General features: G+C 26.8%; 2 protein-coding genes across 4 annotated transcripts in view; one reads left to right on the top strand and one right to left on the bottom strand.

The window, feature by feature from the left end:
* Positions 1-2103: 2103 nt before the first annotated feature.
* On the top strand, positions 2104-14595 carry LOC129962311 (homeobox protein engrailed-like SMOX-2). The gene is made up of 4 exons (XM_056076083.1): positions 2104-2189; positions 5776-6731; positions 11053-11213; positions 14447-14595. The coding sequence occupies exons 2-4, from the start codon at positions 5801-5803 to the stop codon at positions 14558-14560; spliced, it is 1206 nt and encodes a 401-aa protein (XP_055932058.1). The 5' UTR covers positions 2104-2189; positions 5776-5800; the 3' UTR covers positions 14561-14595.
* A 2069-nt stretch (positions 14596-16664) lies between these two features.
* The window catches only part of LOC129962140 (cytoplasmic dynein 1 intermediate chain 2-like), a 28013-nt gene continuing 26349 nt past the window's right edge, over positions 16665-18328 (bottom strand). Inside the window, exon 19 of one of the 3 annotated variants that reach the window (XM_056075906.1) lies at positions 16665-18065. In XM_056075906.1, the coding sequence (XP_055931881.1) occupies positions 17925-18065 (141 nt within the window). In that variant the 3' untranslated portion in view covers positions 16665-17924. The remainder of the gene's footprint in view (positions 18066-18328) is intronic. The other 2 variants (XM_056076004.1, XM_056075953.1) reach the window with 2 other exon arrangements.

The raw sequence follows: 18328 nt of genomic DNA, 5'->3' as shown, positions 1-18328 counted from the left end.
AAGAATTTCATTTATATTTTTCAATAAGGATTTGCCTTTTAATATGTTTGGCCCATTTTTAATGATTTTTTTCGCCTTACAAGCCGAAAAAAAATTCCTACAAGTTTGTTACAAGTTTATTAAAATTTGTCAGTCTTAAAAATCAAACCACCAAAACATTAAAAAAAGTTTACACTGGCATTAACATTCGTAAAAAGTGACTAAATGATAAGGAAAATTTATTGGAAGAATTTCAAATTAGTAAATTTTGACGTTTTGATTCTGTAGCAATAAATTTTATAATTACAATGAAATGTTAGTATTATAATGAGATAAAAATGTTACATTAAAATATTAAACTATTATTATTGTATAAGAGTTCCAATATTATAATAATATTCCCGGATAAAACATTATTTTGTGATATTTTGCGAATATTGCACTGCTTTGAGTGAAATACCAGAATTTCAGCAAAACTGCTAAACAGTTGTTTTTTTAAAAAACATTTTCTTAACAAATATTTCTTAACTGCTAAACAACCTATTTGGATTGGAATAAACAAATAAGCTCTAAAGCAGGCTGAGAGTTGATAATGATTTATGTTTTATTTCTAGATAAAATAATTTAGTTAAAATATTTTTATTTAAATAGGAATGCATTTTATTTAGAAATAGTAGTACATATCACGAAACTCTTACATGTTTTTTTTTATAAATTCTTCCCCATTTTTAAGCAAAACCAAAATAACAATTATTTCGGAATTTTTGATGAAATCATTTTTAAATTTTATTTTCTTTATTTTTTATTATTAATGCTTTATTTTCCAAACCAAAAAAAAAGAGAAAGAAATCTTATTTTAGTTTATATAACCTAACATGCTACTTTATAATACGTAATTATTTTATTTAAATCGGAATTAAGAATAAATTTATCATTTACTCACTTGATTTTTATTGCTTGACATTTTTGTATATTCACAAACAAACAGTTGATTCATTCACTTTCATAGGAATGATGTCATAATTATGAATTTAATTTTATTAAGGCAACATCGGGCCTTTACAGAGATGACGTAAATTAATAGAGTAGAAAAAAAAAAAAGACAACCAGGAAGAAACTTTCTGGATTTCGTGTTATCATTCAAATCGAACAAACGTCAGCTCTATCTATGTTTTCCGTTTTCTAAGAATTCTGATCTTAAGGAGGATACCAACATTCTTCTTCTGAATTGAATTTTTAAAATTTATTTTTAAACGCTGAAAATGTTAATGACATTTTTTGAAAAAAATAATATCAATTAGTTCGTAAATCGTTTTCATTTTCAGAATTTTTTTTGGAAAAAATTAAATAATAGAATAAGAAATACAAATACTTGCTGTTTTATGTTAAATTTCATTAAAATGTTCTTTGCATCTTCTGTTTTTCATTTTAATAAAATGGTTCTTTTCAGAAAATTTGATTTTCTGGATTTGTTTATAATTTCGGTAATAAAATGATTTTTGGCAACAGTTTAAAAGTAAAAAAATTAATATATCGTTTGCGGATGTAATCGAAGTTATTGTATGATTTATTTTTCAAATATTATTAATCGCCATTTTTTTTAGGCAGTGAAAATTCGAATTGCTTTTTCACTAGAAACATTCTATTATTATTTTTTATTAAGAATATCTTTTAATTTACTTTTCGTTTACTGTCAATTTATTTTTTCTCTCTAATTTACATATCGTTTGCATAGAATATTCACTACGTAATTATCGGAAACTTCTAATTTTACTTACTTAAAAGTAATTAATCATGCTGTTAATAAGAAATAATGACCTTTTAAATATAGTAGATGTTTTTTTTTTTTTTCTTTCAATGTTTACAAATGATCTCGTTCGGCTTCACGTGTTGCAAAGATAAAAAAACTTGAGGGAATTCCCTCCTGACCCTTCTTAGACCCTGAGCTTGACAGTTGGGAGCAACAAGTGATTTGTGATTCTGCAACCCTGCTTGCTTCTGGATCCCTGTTGGTCACGTGTTCCGGTGGTGAGGGTGGGGGAGATCGTTGTCTCTCTGCTCTTTTTTTTTTTTTTTCCACCCCTTCTTCGTGCTGATATCTCAAATCTTTCAAATACTCTAGATCTCAGTAGACCGCATGCTGCTCTCTGTTGATGTGCATCTGTAGATTTGTGGAAGACAGATTCGAATAAAGGTGGGTCAAACTAGGGGTGAGTAACACTTCTTATCTTAACAAAATTTATTAATAAATAAACTGAAAATGAAGATTATATTACAGATTGAAATTTTAAAAAAAAGTTTTACTATTAACGCATTTTTTAAAGCTTCTTCTATATTAGCAACTAAAATTATGGATTTTGAAACCTATATTTTTGCTCTTAAATTCTGAATAAGAAAATTCTTATTTTTACCGAATTTGAAGATTTTTAAATGATTTTATTGTCAGTGTGCAAAAAGTTTTTTTTTTTTTTTTGTTACTGATATTTTATTAAAAACTGCAATTCCACTTTCTTCGGGCGCATGAAAAATTTAATCCAATATGAAGTGATTTTATGTTTCAGCAAAATAAAAAAAGGGGGGGGGGAGGAGAATGACATTTGAAAATATTAATAATAGTTTCGATTAAGAAAATATCATTTAGTAATAAACATGTAATTATACTTTCCTTTGACTAGGAAATGTTTCATTTGGAGTAGGTTCATTAATTTCTATATATATACATATTAGTTTGAACTTCAATATTTATGATATTATATCTTTTCTTCCTATGGTAAAAAAAAAAAAAATGTTATTCAAACATTTTATATAAAACGACTCGTTGCGAAAAAAAATTTTAAATCTATTTGCTGTTGGCCTACAAAATTTCAATTAATAAACTGAATACAAAGTTCTCACAATGTTCTACATTTTAAATGTAAAGTTTTTTTTATGTCATACTTTGATATGACGGTATGAATTGTTTCTCAAAAGTAAAAAAAAAATATATAAATATTTTGTTTTGATAAAATCATTTTTATTTCCATATTTGTAAACTTAGTACGCATTCACGTTTTTTTTTTTTTTTTTTTTAGTGACTGATGTTTATAAATTGAAGAATTAAATAAAATATTCGAATCATGCAATGATTTTAATGCGTTGAAAAATCTTAGATTTGAATTCATTGTCAATATTAAAGTACACATTTTTTTTACTTAACATTTAAATGAAGGGCAGAAGTGTATGAAATAAAAAATTAAATCAATAAATTTAATTTTACTTGAAAGTCGAAATAAATACACTTCTTGGAAAATAAAGTTCTGTGAGGATTTTGTAAGGAGCAAAAATATTTTATAAAAAAAACAATTACTCAGTTTTGAATGATTTTTTTAAACATTTATAAATATTTTAATGATAGTGTCAGTGTGCTTACTAATAAAAAGGCAAGAAAAACTACTTTGCAATACTGTATTTTACATAGCAAATAAAATTATCTTTTATTTTGAGGATTATACTCTACGAGCTTTCACTGAAAGGGCGGCATGTAACAAATTCGCTGCGAGTGGTTAAAATAGAAGTTACAATGTCCGCATACCTCAGATGTTCGGTGGAATCCGCAATGGTGTAGCAAACAGGGCAAAGAGGTGTAAATGCCTCCCGAGTGCAACTTACTCTCACTACGCCAAAGGGAATCTAGTTTCGAACGTGGAACGATCCGATCCAATCCGAAAAGAGTAATTGATAAAATTAAAGAGCATGATAAAAAGTATTCACTGAAATGCATAAACTACAGTTCTTTCTTATAATATATTTCAATTTATGATGTTTATTTTATGGTCATTTATTGCATCATTTTATCTTGATCTTGAATTAGGAAAGTGATTGCTTTACGACTTTTATTGCATCACTGACACTTCGTTCTTAATTATCAGTTAATAAAATTATTGCTTTTCTTGAATATTTTTCACTAACTCGTAATTAATGTAATCATAAATCTTTTTTCACCTGACGTTTGTCATGCTGACGGATTTGTGTAACTTAACATCATGTTTGTAATTTAGTTTTACAGGTCTATTAGATTGTCAGATGTCATCATCGGCTTCTAATTTTTAATATCTACTTAACGAATATGAATGATTTATTTATTTTTCAACATAACCCTACAGTATAATTTATTTTTTGCTTGAATATTTATTTAAAAATCTAATAAATTATTAAGTATATTAATGACAAAATTAAGGACAAAACTAAGATATCCATTGTCGGCCCTGGGCAGTGTTCCTTATGCTGTTCCTCTTTTCATAGGAGGTCAATTTAATTTCACATTTCAACGCATTTTTACTTAATCGAAATGCCAATGATTTATCCTCATTTGTTTCATTCTGAGAAAGTATATGTTTTTTCCCCATATGTATATCTTTAGAAAAAAATGTCTAAATAATAAAATTCTTGGAAAAATAACCCTAATTATTTGAATATTATAATTTAATGATTTCCTTAAAAATAAAAATAATTTAATCTTTTAAATAAGGTATAATGAAATAATAGCTTTCAAACTATGACATTAAAATTATTCTTTTTACAGGACCTGTCAAATATAATATAATTGATTTAATAAATAATTAATGTTACAATGAATTATAAATATGTAATTAACTTCATATTATTTACTAATGATTTTAACAATTTGATGTAAACATTGTAATCTTAATATATCCCAGTATTTGTTTGTTTTTTTTACAAATTTACTTATTAAGTAATTAGATTAATAACATTTTTAATCCAACGGTTAGCGGTTCTTAATTTCGAAATTCTCCATAAATGAAAATTTGTATTGAAAAAAAATTGTTAGATGGCTAATAAATACACAATTTTTTTAAAAAAAATGTCTGACAGATAACATTTTTTTAAACCCTTTTCAAAATCTTATAGTTAAAAAATATATAAATACTTTTTGGTTTTCTGCCCAATTAAATAGCATTTCAGCACTCACTATAGGAACTCTTACGCAGTGAATACTTTCTAATATTTTATAATAGCCGTGTTTGGCGACCAGTTGGTTGATTGTGTTTTAAATTAAATCTCTTATCTATAAATTGATGTTTATGATTTTCTTCTCTAAAGAGGAGTTTACCTAAAGAAATAGAATCCTAGAACATCGTAGTGACATTAAAAACTTATGTGACTGGGTAATATATTTCATATTGCCCGTTATATTTGCATGCTAATATAATTTCATTTTCCGATTCATCCTATTAACATCTTAATTAATTGGCAGAATCTTTTTTCCCCTTAGCTTTCAACAATAGAAGAAAAAACAAGTGAATTAAAAATTTGACGAAACAATAATAAAAATGATTTGAATTTCATTGCAATTTTTCAAAATCATGTTATTTAGTAAACAGTTAAAATTAACTTAGAAATAATTAAAAAAATATCGAAATTCTGGAAAATTTTGTTTAGCAATTAAATTGGTATTATCAAAAAGATAATTTTTAAAATGAAAATCGAATTTGTTTTACTGTATATTCTGGAGTTCTGGCGAAAAAAAGTCAAAATTGCGCTTACTAATATAAAAATATTATAAAAATTAAAAAAAAAATCACTTCGAATTGAACATTCGCGCTTTCTAAAGTATATTTGCGCAGAATTTAATAGGTCTAAATTTATGATTTACTCCATAGAACATAAACATACACGCACACAAAAACTTCCAGTTATAAGTTTATGTTTAACTTTTATTTCATTGCAATTTTCTGCTAAAAAATAATCATTTTCCTTTATTTTTCTGTAATAAAATTGTTATTTATCTTCTTTTAGGGTGTGATAACATTATTCATCAGTCATGCAGCGACAGAACTTAGAAAAAGTGAGATATTTCGATAGCTCACAGGATTGGCCCCAACCTAACAGCTCATATATTCCTCTCACGAATATATTCAATGCAACTGCACACCAGCCTTTTCTCCAAAAACCTGTAAACTTATTGGCGAAATGCATCGACTCCAATAATTTATCAGATTATTTGGATTTCACAAATTTAGACGAGTCATCGGCAGCATCAGACGACTGGCTTTACAACGACATCGCCTTGGAAAATTCTTCAGAGTCATTTTTAGAAGACTGTTGCTCAATCGACTTGCCCATATCCATTACAGACGAACACAAATTAAGATTAGCTGAAAATGAAATAAAAAATGAACACTGTAATTCGAAAGGTTTCTGTTATTTCTGTCCAGACTATATGGAAAAATATTCAAATGAAAAGAGTGCTTCATCATCGTTAGCAAACATTCAAACAGAAAATAACTCATGCAGTGTGGACCAAAATAAATTTGCAAATGAGAGCAGTTTCAAATCTTCTTTATCAGGTCTTCTGCCTAGTATCAATCTAGGATCAACACCATTCTGGACTCAAAAAAACTTTGAAAAGCACTTTTCATCCCAAGATTGCTCGCCAATTCTAGAAAACCATATAAAATCGTTGTCGCAAACGCAGAGACCGAAATCATTCAGCAAAATTTCACCAAAAATTGTTCCTAAAAATGGAGCCTATTCAGATCATGAAGTACAGCAGCGTATAAGTGATACCAGCATTTGTGCTCAAGATGGTTGCCATAACTCTGATTATGCAGATATTTTAATGAATACACATTGTTCAGAAAGTATGAATTCTGGGATTCACAATATGCATGAAGATTTTGATATGACCTCGCAATTTTTCGCTACTAGTGAAGATACGAGTAACCTCCATTCGGAACATCAGCTTCTTCAAGGTAAAGTCATATATTAATTAAATATTATATTCTTTTCATAACGATCTTGACATGATGGCAATTCATTTGTTAATTTTTATTGAATTAAAGTATGTTTAAGCAAAATTAAAATCATATTTTCATAAATATTACTACTAGATGTTGCACTTTCTTGTACACTTAGTATGAAGAAAATATAGTAATTGTCAAAAAAATTCGAAATCGAAATTTTGACGAATCTCCATATTTTAGATCTTCCTGAGCTCGAAAAATACATTTTTGGAAAATGTCTGTCTGTCTGTCTGTGACAAAGATGAAAGATTTCTATCAAATTTTGAGTAAAATATATTCAGAGGAAGTCTGTCTGGCTGTTCGAATATAAGTTAACACGATAATTACAAAAAGAAGAGAGATAAATAAAATTCGGTACAGAAATTTAACATTATAATGTAGACACTTGCCGAATTTTAAGCAAAATCCAACTACGGGATGACTGCCTGTCGGTCTATATTTTCAGAAACAAATAAAAGCGACAATTTAAAAAATGCAATGACTTAAATATATCGAATTTCGTACGGGATTTTGTGACCAGAAATGCAATTTTGTGTCACATTTTTTTTCCAATCAGTTGAGGAAGATATGTCTAAAGCACAAATTTGATTTTCGGATACTATTAACGCATGTAAGAGATTAATCGCCAAATAACTCGCCAAGGATCACGCTATAGATTCAATAAAACTGCTAAATTCACGTACAAAGCTATTTTATAACTATTGTGCGCCAATACCATATAAGGCGTTTTCTGGCATGAGAAGTTTATTAGAAAGTATGCGAGAAAGTTTTGGAAAGACCATTCCCACTGGTTTAAATTATAAATTCGTTGAAACTCACTATAATTTATTTTCCTTTCTGTGACATTTTAAAAAGTATCTACAGTACACTCCCGATTATCCGCGGAATTGGGTGGCGCGGCCGCCGCGGATAACAAAAATCGCGGATAATCCGAAAAAAAGCTAAAAATGGGTATAGCAAAAAAGAAAACAGTCATTCCAACTTTGAAAAATCGTTTTATGTACAATAAAACGTAAAATAAACTGCAAGAAATGTTTAACTAACGCTTAATATTTTAGTATATCACTCAAAACGAACCGAAAATGCATTTTGTTAATGAAAACAGAAAAGTGCTTTGTATTTACGAGAGGCGTCAATGATACACAGAAAAATTAATACATATGTACTGTTTTAATACTGTAATGTATTATGCAATTACAAAAGCATAACTGTAAAACTGCACCTTTTTGAAAAAATCAGTCAAAAAAAAAAACCTTAGTGTGGCAGGCGCGGATAATCCGCACCGCGGATAACCCGCCAGCGGATAATCGGGAGTCTACTGTATACATAAAGATAGTATTAAAAAATGCACATTATTGTTTTAAACATTAAAAATTTTGCCCAAGATTTGTTGTTTTATTAAAATAATTCATTTTTATTAATTATTCTGTAGAAGCGCCAAGAAATGAACGAAAAAGACAATAAACCTAATTCTTAAAAATAAGACAAGTCTATTATTTTAATACCAAGGAATAATTAATCTTTAAAAATAAGCAAACAGAGTTAAGATTTGATGCAGGATTAATTATTTGAAATTCTAAAATTTATTGGATGGGAGAAGACATTCTGCAAACAGGCTGTGATTAAAATTGACGTGGAAAAATGAATTCCAGGTATAAAAAAAATTGAAATCTCTGTTCTGTCAAATAAATGTTTTATGATAACATCAAGGCATAAGTTAAGTATTCTTAATCTATTGAAACAGAATTTTGAAGACAAAAAATTCTCGCGTTTCTGCGATTCTGCTTGTTACATAGTTAAATAATAATGACAAAAATTAAAGGAGATTCAACCTCACGTCAGAAACATTTTAAAATAATGTTTTATGCTTAATTCTAGTTTTTTTATATTTTTAAAATTTACTCAATAATGTCGAAGAGATAATGTCCGCACATATTAAATTATATTTAAACCATCACAACATGCATACTTCATTCAAATACATTGATTGCAGTTAATGTTATAATTTACTTTATATTATCAAAATTCTCTGGACTCGAACAGATGCATTCAAATGTATGCAAAAATATTCATTTAGTGTGATCATTATGTTGCTTAATGTTATCAGTTTGAAGCACAGAATTGACCGATTCCATTTAAAAGGAGGCATCATGAAGTCATCTTTCCAGTAGGATAGGGTTCGCATTCTTTTGTCTGAACTGGAATGGTCTAGATTAGTTCAAACGCTCAATTAAGCTGATAGGACTGTCTTGAAATTTGTTGAACAGCCATAAACCAATATCGCCTGCGATTGAATTACGAAATCAAAATGGATGAAAAAAAAAAATTTGTGTTTTAAAGTGAACACTGAAATTCTAAACAGGTATAAAAATTTGTTTAAAATGAGTCAGCGCGCTATTACAGTGCAGCTAAAAAAATTTATCATCTCTTCTTTGTAAAATTTTGGAAAAAAAAATCTTAGTTTTTATTGTAGACAAATAATAACGTTAATGATTCCGATGGGAGCAAATATATTGAAAAAAATCCACCAACGGACGTCGAAATGAATCAAGTTACATTTTAAAATCCGGCTTGTAGCAGTGCTCAACAAATTAAAAAAAAAAAACATGAGCAATGTATAAGCGAACCGTTAAGGGATAATTTTTGATAAACAACAATTAATAAATATTTTTAATTAAAATTTTTGAAAAAAATTGTAGATAGCCCTGAGTTTTCTTTTCTTTTTTTTTTCCATTGACGTGATAAAAATATATATGATTTTACTTAATCCGGTTATTTTTATCAATCGGTTAACCACAGGAGAAAAAAATCTTCAAAAATTAACTTGGTATCACTATGAAGTTTTTTTTTTTTTTTTTTTTTTTTTTTTTAATTTAATGTGGTGTTAACTGTTTATGTACAATATCACGCATATGCATAAAAACGTTGAAACCATTATAAATTTTTAATAAAAAGCTTAGTAAAAAGTTTAATAAAAAATTCTTTCTTAGTGAGCTTTTGCTACCCGTGAAGTAACAACTTGCCAAATTTGATAGCTCTAAGTTCAATGATCTGTTCTCCAGGATGGTTTGAACGACTTTCTTTCCCTTTCATCATACGCTGTCGCACTTTATTGATAATATCCCATCTTATAAATATCATTTTAAAAATAAAAAAAAAACTTCACAATTTTCGATAACCTTGTCGCGCAAATTTGTTTCGAAGTTTCGAGGCGAGGGACCAGAGGCGCTCCTTTACAATTATAATGATTTTCTTTAAAAAAAAAAGATTACAAGTTGTCAATTTTTTAACATTTAATTTTCCCGTTTCATACAAAGTGCTGAAATATGACCGATCATAATTTTTTCTGGGAATAGTTCTAGAATGGATGTAAGTATGATCGTTCGCTCGCTCCTAGACATCAATGGGAGAAAGAAAAGAATTTTATAACATATGTCAAATAATTTTTCGTTTCATACTTTCTCCTATATAAAATATATAGTTCATATTTATTATTTTATTGAAACATCTTGAATTGATTAGATTAAGATGTAGCTTGCCTTCAGTTTATTAATCCATTAAGCATTTGGAGTTATAAAGAATAAATTAAGGATATATGAAGATTAAGTAATGACAAGTTTAATTTCATTTCAGCTTTCGTTGCCATCGGTCTTTTATATTTCATTGATCCTTCAGTCGGAATTCGTTGTTTTCGAATTTGATAGTTTAGTTATATTAACATTCCGATTTATATGCTATTTAGAGGTATCCCTCGTATTGTCAGATGACCAGGTTGACATCTCAGCTGACCTTGGAAATCTCTGATTCTAAAGCCATCCAGTTAGTTCAACTGTTGAAAATGTGACTATATGAAGGTTTTCTTTAGCGTATCTTTCAAAAATGAAAGTGGGTTATAAGCACCAATTGATGACATATCTAAGGGTTATGAGTTTTCATATAAAATAAAAATGGGAAAACTCGGGGTAATGTTTTCTTTTTTCCACTAGAGAATGCACGGCGAAATAATGGTTTTGAGAATTTTCTCGAAACCCCTACTTTTCTCTTTTTTCTCTGGAGCGGCGATTATTGAGAACATATCTGGGGGGGGGGGAAACTTTCATATATAATAAAAATTGTCAAAACTGAACCAATGGTAAGGGCTGATGGAATCTTTTAACTATTATTTTAAATCTATAGATAATAAAAATATAATTATTGTAACGAATTTAATAAATGTGGATTGTCTAAAAAAATGAATGTAGCGTTATTTTGAATATTTTGTTTTTGTCAGACATTGAAGGCGATGAAGAATTATGCAAACCTCGAAAGGAGCGAACTGCATTTAGCAAGCATCAAGTGCAAGAACTGGAAGAAGAATTCGCCCAACACAATTACCTCACAAGATTGAGGAGATACGAGATTGCCGTTGCTTTGGATTTGACGGAGCGACAGGTAAAAAAATAACATGTTCTAAATTTTTAGAAAAGCCTGGCCTGCAGTTGCTAAGTTATATAAACATTAATGACAAAATAAGTAAAATCTCAAGATGCTGACTGTAAAAACTGAGCGTAATTTAAGAGAAAAAATAAATCTGTGAACACTTACATGGTATTCAATTATTTTTGCTTTCTAAATCGTTCTTACATTTGTATATAAAATGGCCATTTAGACACTTTTAAGATGCTGTTTGTAGGATTGCATATGACTATTAGTATATACCGTTATGCGTACATGCATTATGCAAAAATAATTGAAAAATACCCTCTTTGCCCTGCCATTCAGCATAAGATCAATATTAGTAGCTACATCTTATGTGCTCTACTTTTTTTGGTAAAATTTTCAGAGCTTATCAGAAATTATTATCTAGAATTTCGAAGCTTATTATTGTGTAAAAAAATCATTTTTACACTACTTTAAAACCAAAAAAAATTTTTTAATTGATATTAATTTTATTTCGATATACTTTTTTCTCTCGGTTAAGCTCTTAAATATATTTTGCAACAATAATTTCATTTCTTTAATTAGCTGGTTTAGATTCATTGAATTGTAATGTGTTTTTTGTATTCATGTTATTGCTGCTATACAATTATTTTATTGAAAGATTTTTTTTTCTTTAAGTTATAGAAATTAGATCAAAAATATTATAATGCTACGATATTTGGGACAAAAGGTTCAAATCTCTTTTAATTTTTTTTCTTCAAAATTAACTTAAATCCCTCTCTTTCTCTCTTTTTTAACATAGATAAATGAAAGTAATTGAAATTATTTTTTCAAAATTAAGCTTTTTTTAAAAAAAAAATTTAATTCGAAGGAAGCATATGTTTTTTTTCAAAACAAAATTTCAAAATATATTTTAAAGTCAGAAAATTATGACTCATTACCCAGCAATTTATGTGCACATATTATATATATATACGTTCTGAAGATCAGAAAACTGCTGGTTAGAAAGTTTCGTAATTTTTTTTTTTTTCTTTTATAAAGACTATCCTAACTGCGCAAAATTAAATTTTAATCTTTGTTGACATGCGCATTTAAGGAAAAAGGAATGCGGAAATAAATTCTGTTATAATTATTTTTTTTTGATACAAATCTTCTAAAGTACACTGACACAAGTTCATACCTCTACCCTTGCAATTGTTGACAAATGTGATGACCGCGAAATCATTTGCCTTCTCTGTCATAAACATTTTTTCCGGGAATAAAATAATACAATGAAAGGAAAAGACGGTAATAAAGGGACAAAAATATTATGGACTAGTTCATTTTCAATTTAGATTGTAATTTGCTTAAAATGGCTCATTAAATAATTAATTTTCCATTGCTTTGATGTAATAATTTTATTTTGTTGCATAGAAATCATAAATTATTGAACCCAAAATATCATATATTAACCCTTAACATCTAAGTCGCTTTTTAAGTGACAACAGTGCTTCATCAGCAATGCCATGGATAAAAATTTAATACTCGATAAGGATTAGACATCAAATTCATTCTAACTTTGGGTTGCAGAATAACTTATAAGTAAATTTCATTATCTAAACAAAATTTGTACCAACAAAATTCACACCATAATTTTGATATTCATTCGGAAAAAATAGGCAATTAAAAAATCTGAATTTTATTTTCTTGTAAACTTATACAATATGGCGAGTTTCATATTTAATTTCGTTGCTTTTTGGGAAAAGTAGAATAGTTGAAGTCTAATTTAATGTGCATCTTGAATGTGTCGGAAATATAACAAACCAAATAATCAAGCAGAATATTTCCGCCAGCAGTCTTTCAGTGATTGCATCATTGTTTCCCTTAGCAGCCATCTTACTTTTTGATACAATATATGCGGTTTGGCGTCGTTCGACATATTATGAGGTACTCTAAAATAGATTTTAACTGATTTATTTAAAAATTTATCAATAATTTTGGTACAAAAATCATATAATAAAATTCATGTGTCTAATCTCTTGCTTTTTTGAGTTATGTTCATATGCACTTCAACTGACGGACTTTCCATTGAGAAATTGCAAAATTAGATAGGGATTTACAATTTGGATTTAAAAAAAAAAATCAAACTCCATCCTTTTAACTTTTTTCCAATTTTTGAGCTATGATTTTCGATATCATCGATAAATTTAAATTTAAAAAAATGCTTTAAAAATAATTAGGCAGCGGCGGATTTGGGTATTTTGCAGTTCTAGACAATATGCATAATGAGATACCTCTTTTCATTAACTGGTAAAATGATTTAACATTTCAAAACTTTTTTAAGATGCTAATGATTCATTTTAGGTTATTTTTTACTTTACTAGCTTCATGAAAAAGTAATTATTTTTATTTATCTATTACGAACTACAGATTGCTCAGCAACCAGATTTGTACACATTATTATTGAAGCATAGTCTGGTATTTATAAATATTCTAATAAATCGACGTAATGAAAATAGAACAATCTGAGAAATCCTACTTGACAAACTGTTAATATTATTTTATTATCTTATAAGTTATAAGATTATGAGTTAACTCATGAGTTATAATATCTTATAACTCATTTTAATATCATATAACTTGTATTTTTACAAACTTATGTATTTGGCAATAAAGGAAAATAAAGTTTTGTAATCGGCGGCCCTCTTTGCCACGTCACTAGAAATATGTCCCTTCATCAAAATATCGATTATTTCAGTACTTCTTTTTTAACTATGTCTGGCCTTAAAAACACAAAAGTGAAAAGGGGAATTTTAAAAGTTTATGACTAAATTTTGGAAAAAGTATTACTACAGCATCCCAATATTCCAAGCTTCTTTTAAAGAATCTATCTCTCTCTCTCTCTCTATATATATATATATATGCAGATAGCAAATGACAAAGCAAATTAATATATTTTCAAAAGCACACTCAAAAAGACTATTTTTGAATCAGACACATTTTTAGTGCGGATATGAATATAAATTTTAAGTGTGACTAATTGTTTACATAAATATAAAACAGTAAAAATTTCAACTTAGTATATGAAGTTTAAATTAAAAATGATGTCAAATGAATGTCAATATCTGAAAATATATATTTCTAACATTTTTCTTTTTGAACTGTGCCAGAACATCTCTATAGATTGACAAATTTTGCAAAAGGTGGATTCTTATAACAATTCTCAATAAGCATAAATTCTATCTTTAATTCTTTTTAATTTCTAGGTTAAGGTATGGTTTCAAAACAGAAGAATGAAATGGAAGCGAACAAAAGGTACTCACATGAAGTCAAAAGAGAAGCTCTTGAAAGGTATGAATGAAATACCGACGTCTCTGTAAAACTGAACCAAGTTCATATTTTCCTATAGTACAAAAACCCATAAATGAAATTATTGAAAAAGACTTGAAAAATTTACTTTTCATGAGCAATTTTTTTTTACCTATATTTTCATATAGGTTCAAATAACTTGCAAAAATACATGAAAGCAAAAGACGTAAATAAATAAAAAGACAAATATGCATTGCATTATTGATAAACTTTTTTCTTGCAAAATAATGAAATATTCAAACATATTACAAATCCTATTATTTTCATTATATTAATGCAAGAAATCCTCTATTTAATGGACTAATTGGAGCAGGAGAATATTTCTAAAAATTATCGAAAATAGAAATGTTAAAACATGGAGATGTGATTACTATATAATTGTAGAATATCTAATACACACTAACTAATAATAATTATACAAATCTTATAATTTCTTATGGAAAGGTTTAAACACAAATACTTTTTTGCAACTACATTGTTCAAATTATGTCTGTAAAATCCTAAGGCTTTTCATTTGAAAACATACTACACCTTAATATTAATAAATGTAAAATAAATAGCAATAAAATTTAAACTAGTTAATTAAGAGTTTCAACAAGCTATGATGTTTAATTAGAAATTTATTATAAAAAAAGGCATATTACGGTTATTATTATGAACAATTCAACAATTTTTCTAAAAAATACTTTTTTTCCCTACCTGAATTGACGCATTTAGCAGTTTTCATTAATATGCATATAATAGGTGTATTAATTCAAAAACCAGTTTATTTTTTAAAGCAAGTTTAATTAGATTGCTGTTCTGTTTTGGAGCTACACACAACAATTTGTGAAGAATTTCATTTTTTGGACTGTGGTCAGATGACAGCAGCATATACTTCTCCAAACTTTCACACCACAACAGTGGAATGGGCTTTGAACAAATTCCACATCTTTTAGTTCCAAAGTTAAAATTTTATAACCAAACGAAAGAGACAGAAAATTTACTAGTTACTGGAATAACTAACTAATAGCAAGATTTCATACACAAAATTACTTTCCATATTTAATTTTAAATTGTTGTCACGAGTCTGAAAATTAAAATTTATTTCAATTAACAGAATTCATTTTATTTGAAATTATATTAATGATCTCTGTAAGAATCAAATATGGTAATAATCCAACCTCATTTGTATTTGCTTTTAGTTAGGTGAAGCAATTATATCACATTATTCTGTTTTGTATTATAATTTATTAAATAAAATAATAAAAGCTATATTAAAATTAAATAAAATAATATTCATTGACAATCTGAAGTAATCACAAGTTATACTCCATTTAAAAAATTAAAGACCAATGCAAAATATTTTTAAACAATGGCATAATGATGGAGGAGGGGTTATTCACAGAAAAGCTTAGTATACTTTAGTCACTTCTTAATGCAAAATATGACAAACAATGGAGAAAAAAAAGGCCCTGGACAACATTTACTTTGTCTATACTATTGAGACATAACAATATAAGATACATATTCGTTTCTTTTAAATAAATACAAAAATTTGATATAGCTATTGATTTAGACAAATTTCAGGTCTTTATTTTTAAAAATTTGATATGAAGGTAAAAATTTTAAGCAAAATAGTTGGCATATATTAATTTTTTTTTCTCTTAGATTATTAATTTGGATTCACCCAAAGGCAAGATAAAAACTAATAAATGTTGAAATGATAAGTGGTTAATACTTAACACTTTATAATAAACCCATCTCAAATAAAATTAAATAAATTATTTAAAATATTTAACAACAGAAATTTCAAATAATGCAAGAAAAGTTAATGGTTGAAAATCTCAAAAATAAAATCAAATTTCTATTTTTTTCAAATTTTTAATCGCATAAAGGTGTTTATCAAAATATATTAAGAACTGCATACAATAAATTTGCCTCTAACTTTAAAAAATCGAATATTATATTCGTTATTTAAATTTTTAAGTACAGTTTTGCAATAAGCATTAGGTGACATAATTGCAGAAATGAAATGAAAGAAAAACTATTTACTGACAAATGAAGCACTAATTACAAATGTTAAAAATAAGGCACAACACTATTGTTTAAATATTTTATTAATGCAGATTAATTAATTTTACAAATTGTACAAAACGTGTTAAAATTAAAAACATTCTCAGCAATAAAATAACAACAATTGAAATTTTCAGAAATTATATTCATTTTTGTTCATTTTGTTAAAACAAACAAGAATAAAAGCAGCACTAATCTTTGAAACATGTATTAAAAAATTTACAATAAATAAAATGTGCTTGAGTATTATTTTTTGCAATATGTGCTCCTCTCTCAACGTCTGAATACTTCATTCTAAGCTGGTAACAAAAGTAAAATTACACATGAAGCAATAAAAAACAATTATCTTAAGAATAATATGAAATATCTACAGAAATATAAAAAGAAGCATTAACCACGTACATGGTTATTGTTTGAGAGTCAATTCAACACATTATTTTAACATACAATGTATTAATATACAGATCAAATGTCAATTTTTTAAATTCACGATTCAATAAACATATAATAATTTAGTGTATTAAAACACTATGTCCATATACAAAATTCAAATGTTAACACAATTATATTTAAAAAACAAATATACATAAAGTATATTTAATTACAATTCATTTTCTTAAAGATTGAAATTTTTATGGTGTGATTTATAATAAAACAAATTACACACAAACTACTTTCATCTATTTAAGTATCCAAACAACTATTAACATAAGGTGAAAAATACAAATATGGCACTATAACAATAATTAAAATTTTAAAGGAAATAAATAAAACTCTCAGATTCAACTTCCAAACATAAACCTGAATCAAGTACAAAAATGTATAACATATTCTAACCAAATATGAAGAGGATTAAAAATATATTGTCAAGATTTTTTTTTCCTAGCATAAGCCTTTGATGGAAAAGAATTTAAAGTAAATAAAAACAATGCTGGATGGCCCATTATTGCAATGAAACAATTCATGGAATGAAACTTAAATGAAATTTGTACTCTATAGAAAATTTTATCTGGCACAACTAAATTTGTATAAGTTGCAAAAACTTATGAATAACTCACAGTAAGTACTAAAAGGAAAGAACAGTCTTGCAATAGACTTACATAGTCATAATTATATAATGTACTATTTAATTAAAAATAATATTTTTATTATTTTAAAGATTTAAATTACTTTCAATCAGCAATAAAAATAATACAAAAAAGGTCTAAATTTTTTTGTACAACATTTGTCATAAAATTTATTGGGACTGATAAAATAATTAATCAGCACATTATAAGCACAGATATTTTGATCATTAATAAGGAACAGATAGATTCTATTTTAGCGTATTGGCAATAAATAAGAATTTCCAGAAGTAAGATTATTTATTGTATCCAATTCTTGGTCAGCTTTATTATTTTCTAATTCTTGTAAAGTGTGAACAAATCTTGACCATTCATCATTTTTAGGAGTTGCAAGTTGCTAATTAAAAGAAAATTAAAAATTATGTAAATGTATTCACAGTACACAATAATTATTTTAAAATGTATAAAAAAGAATGAAATCTAACAAATGGTGAAAAAAATGTACAAAATAAAACTTATAATTGCTAATTTTACAAAATTATATGTGAAAAAAATATATTAATTAATAATTTCTATGAATCTGCAATGAAAATTTTACCATTCAATCACACCATATTTATAAAAAAGTATTTTTAAAATTCTATATAAAAGATATATCCC

Source organism: Argiope bruennichi, chromosome 1 (genome assembly GCF_947563725.1).
Source record: "Argiope bruennichi chromosome 1, qqArgBrue1.1, whole genome shotgun sequence".
Taxonomy (NCBI): Eukaryota; Metazoa; Arthropoda; class Arachnida; order Araneae; family Araneidae; genus Argiope; species Argiope bruennichi.
This window is presented reverse-complemented; position numbering and strand designations above follow the sequence as displayed.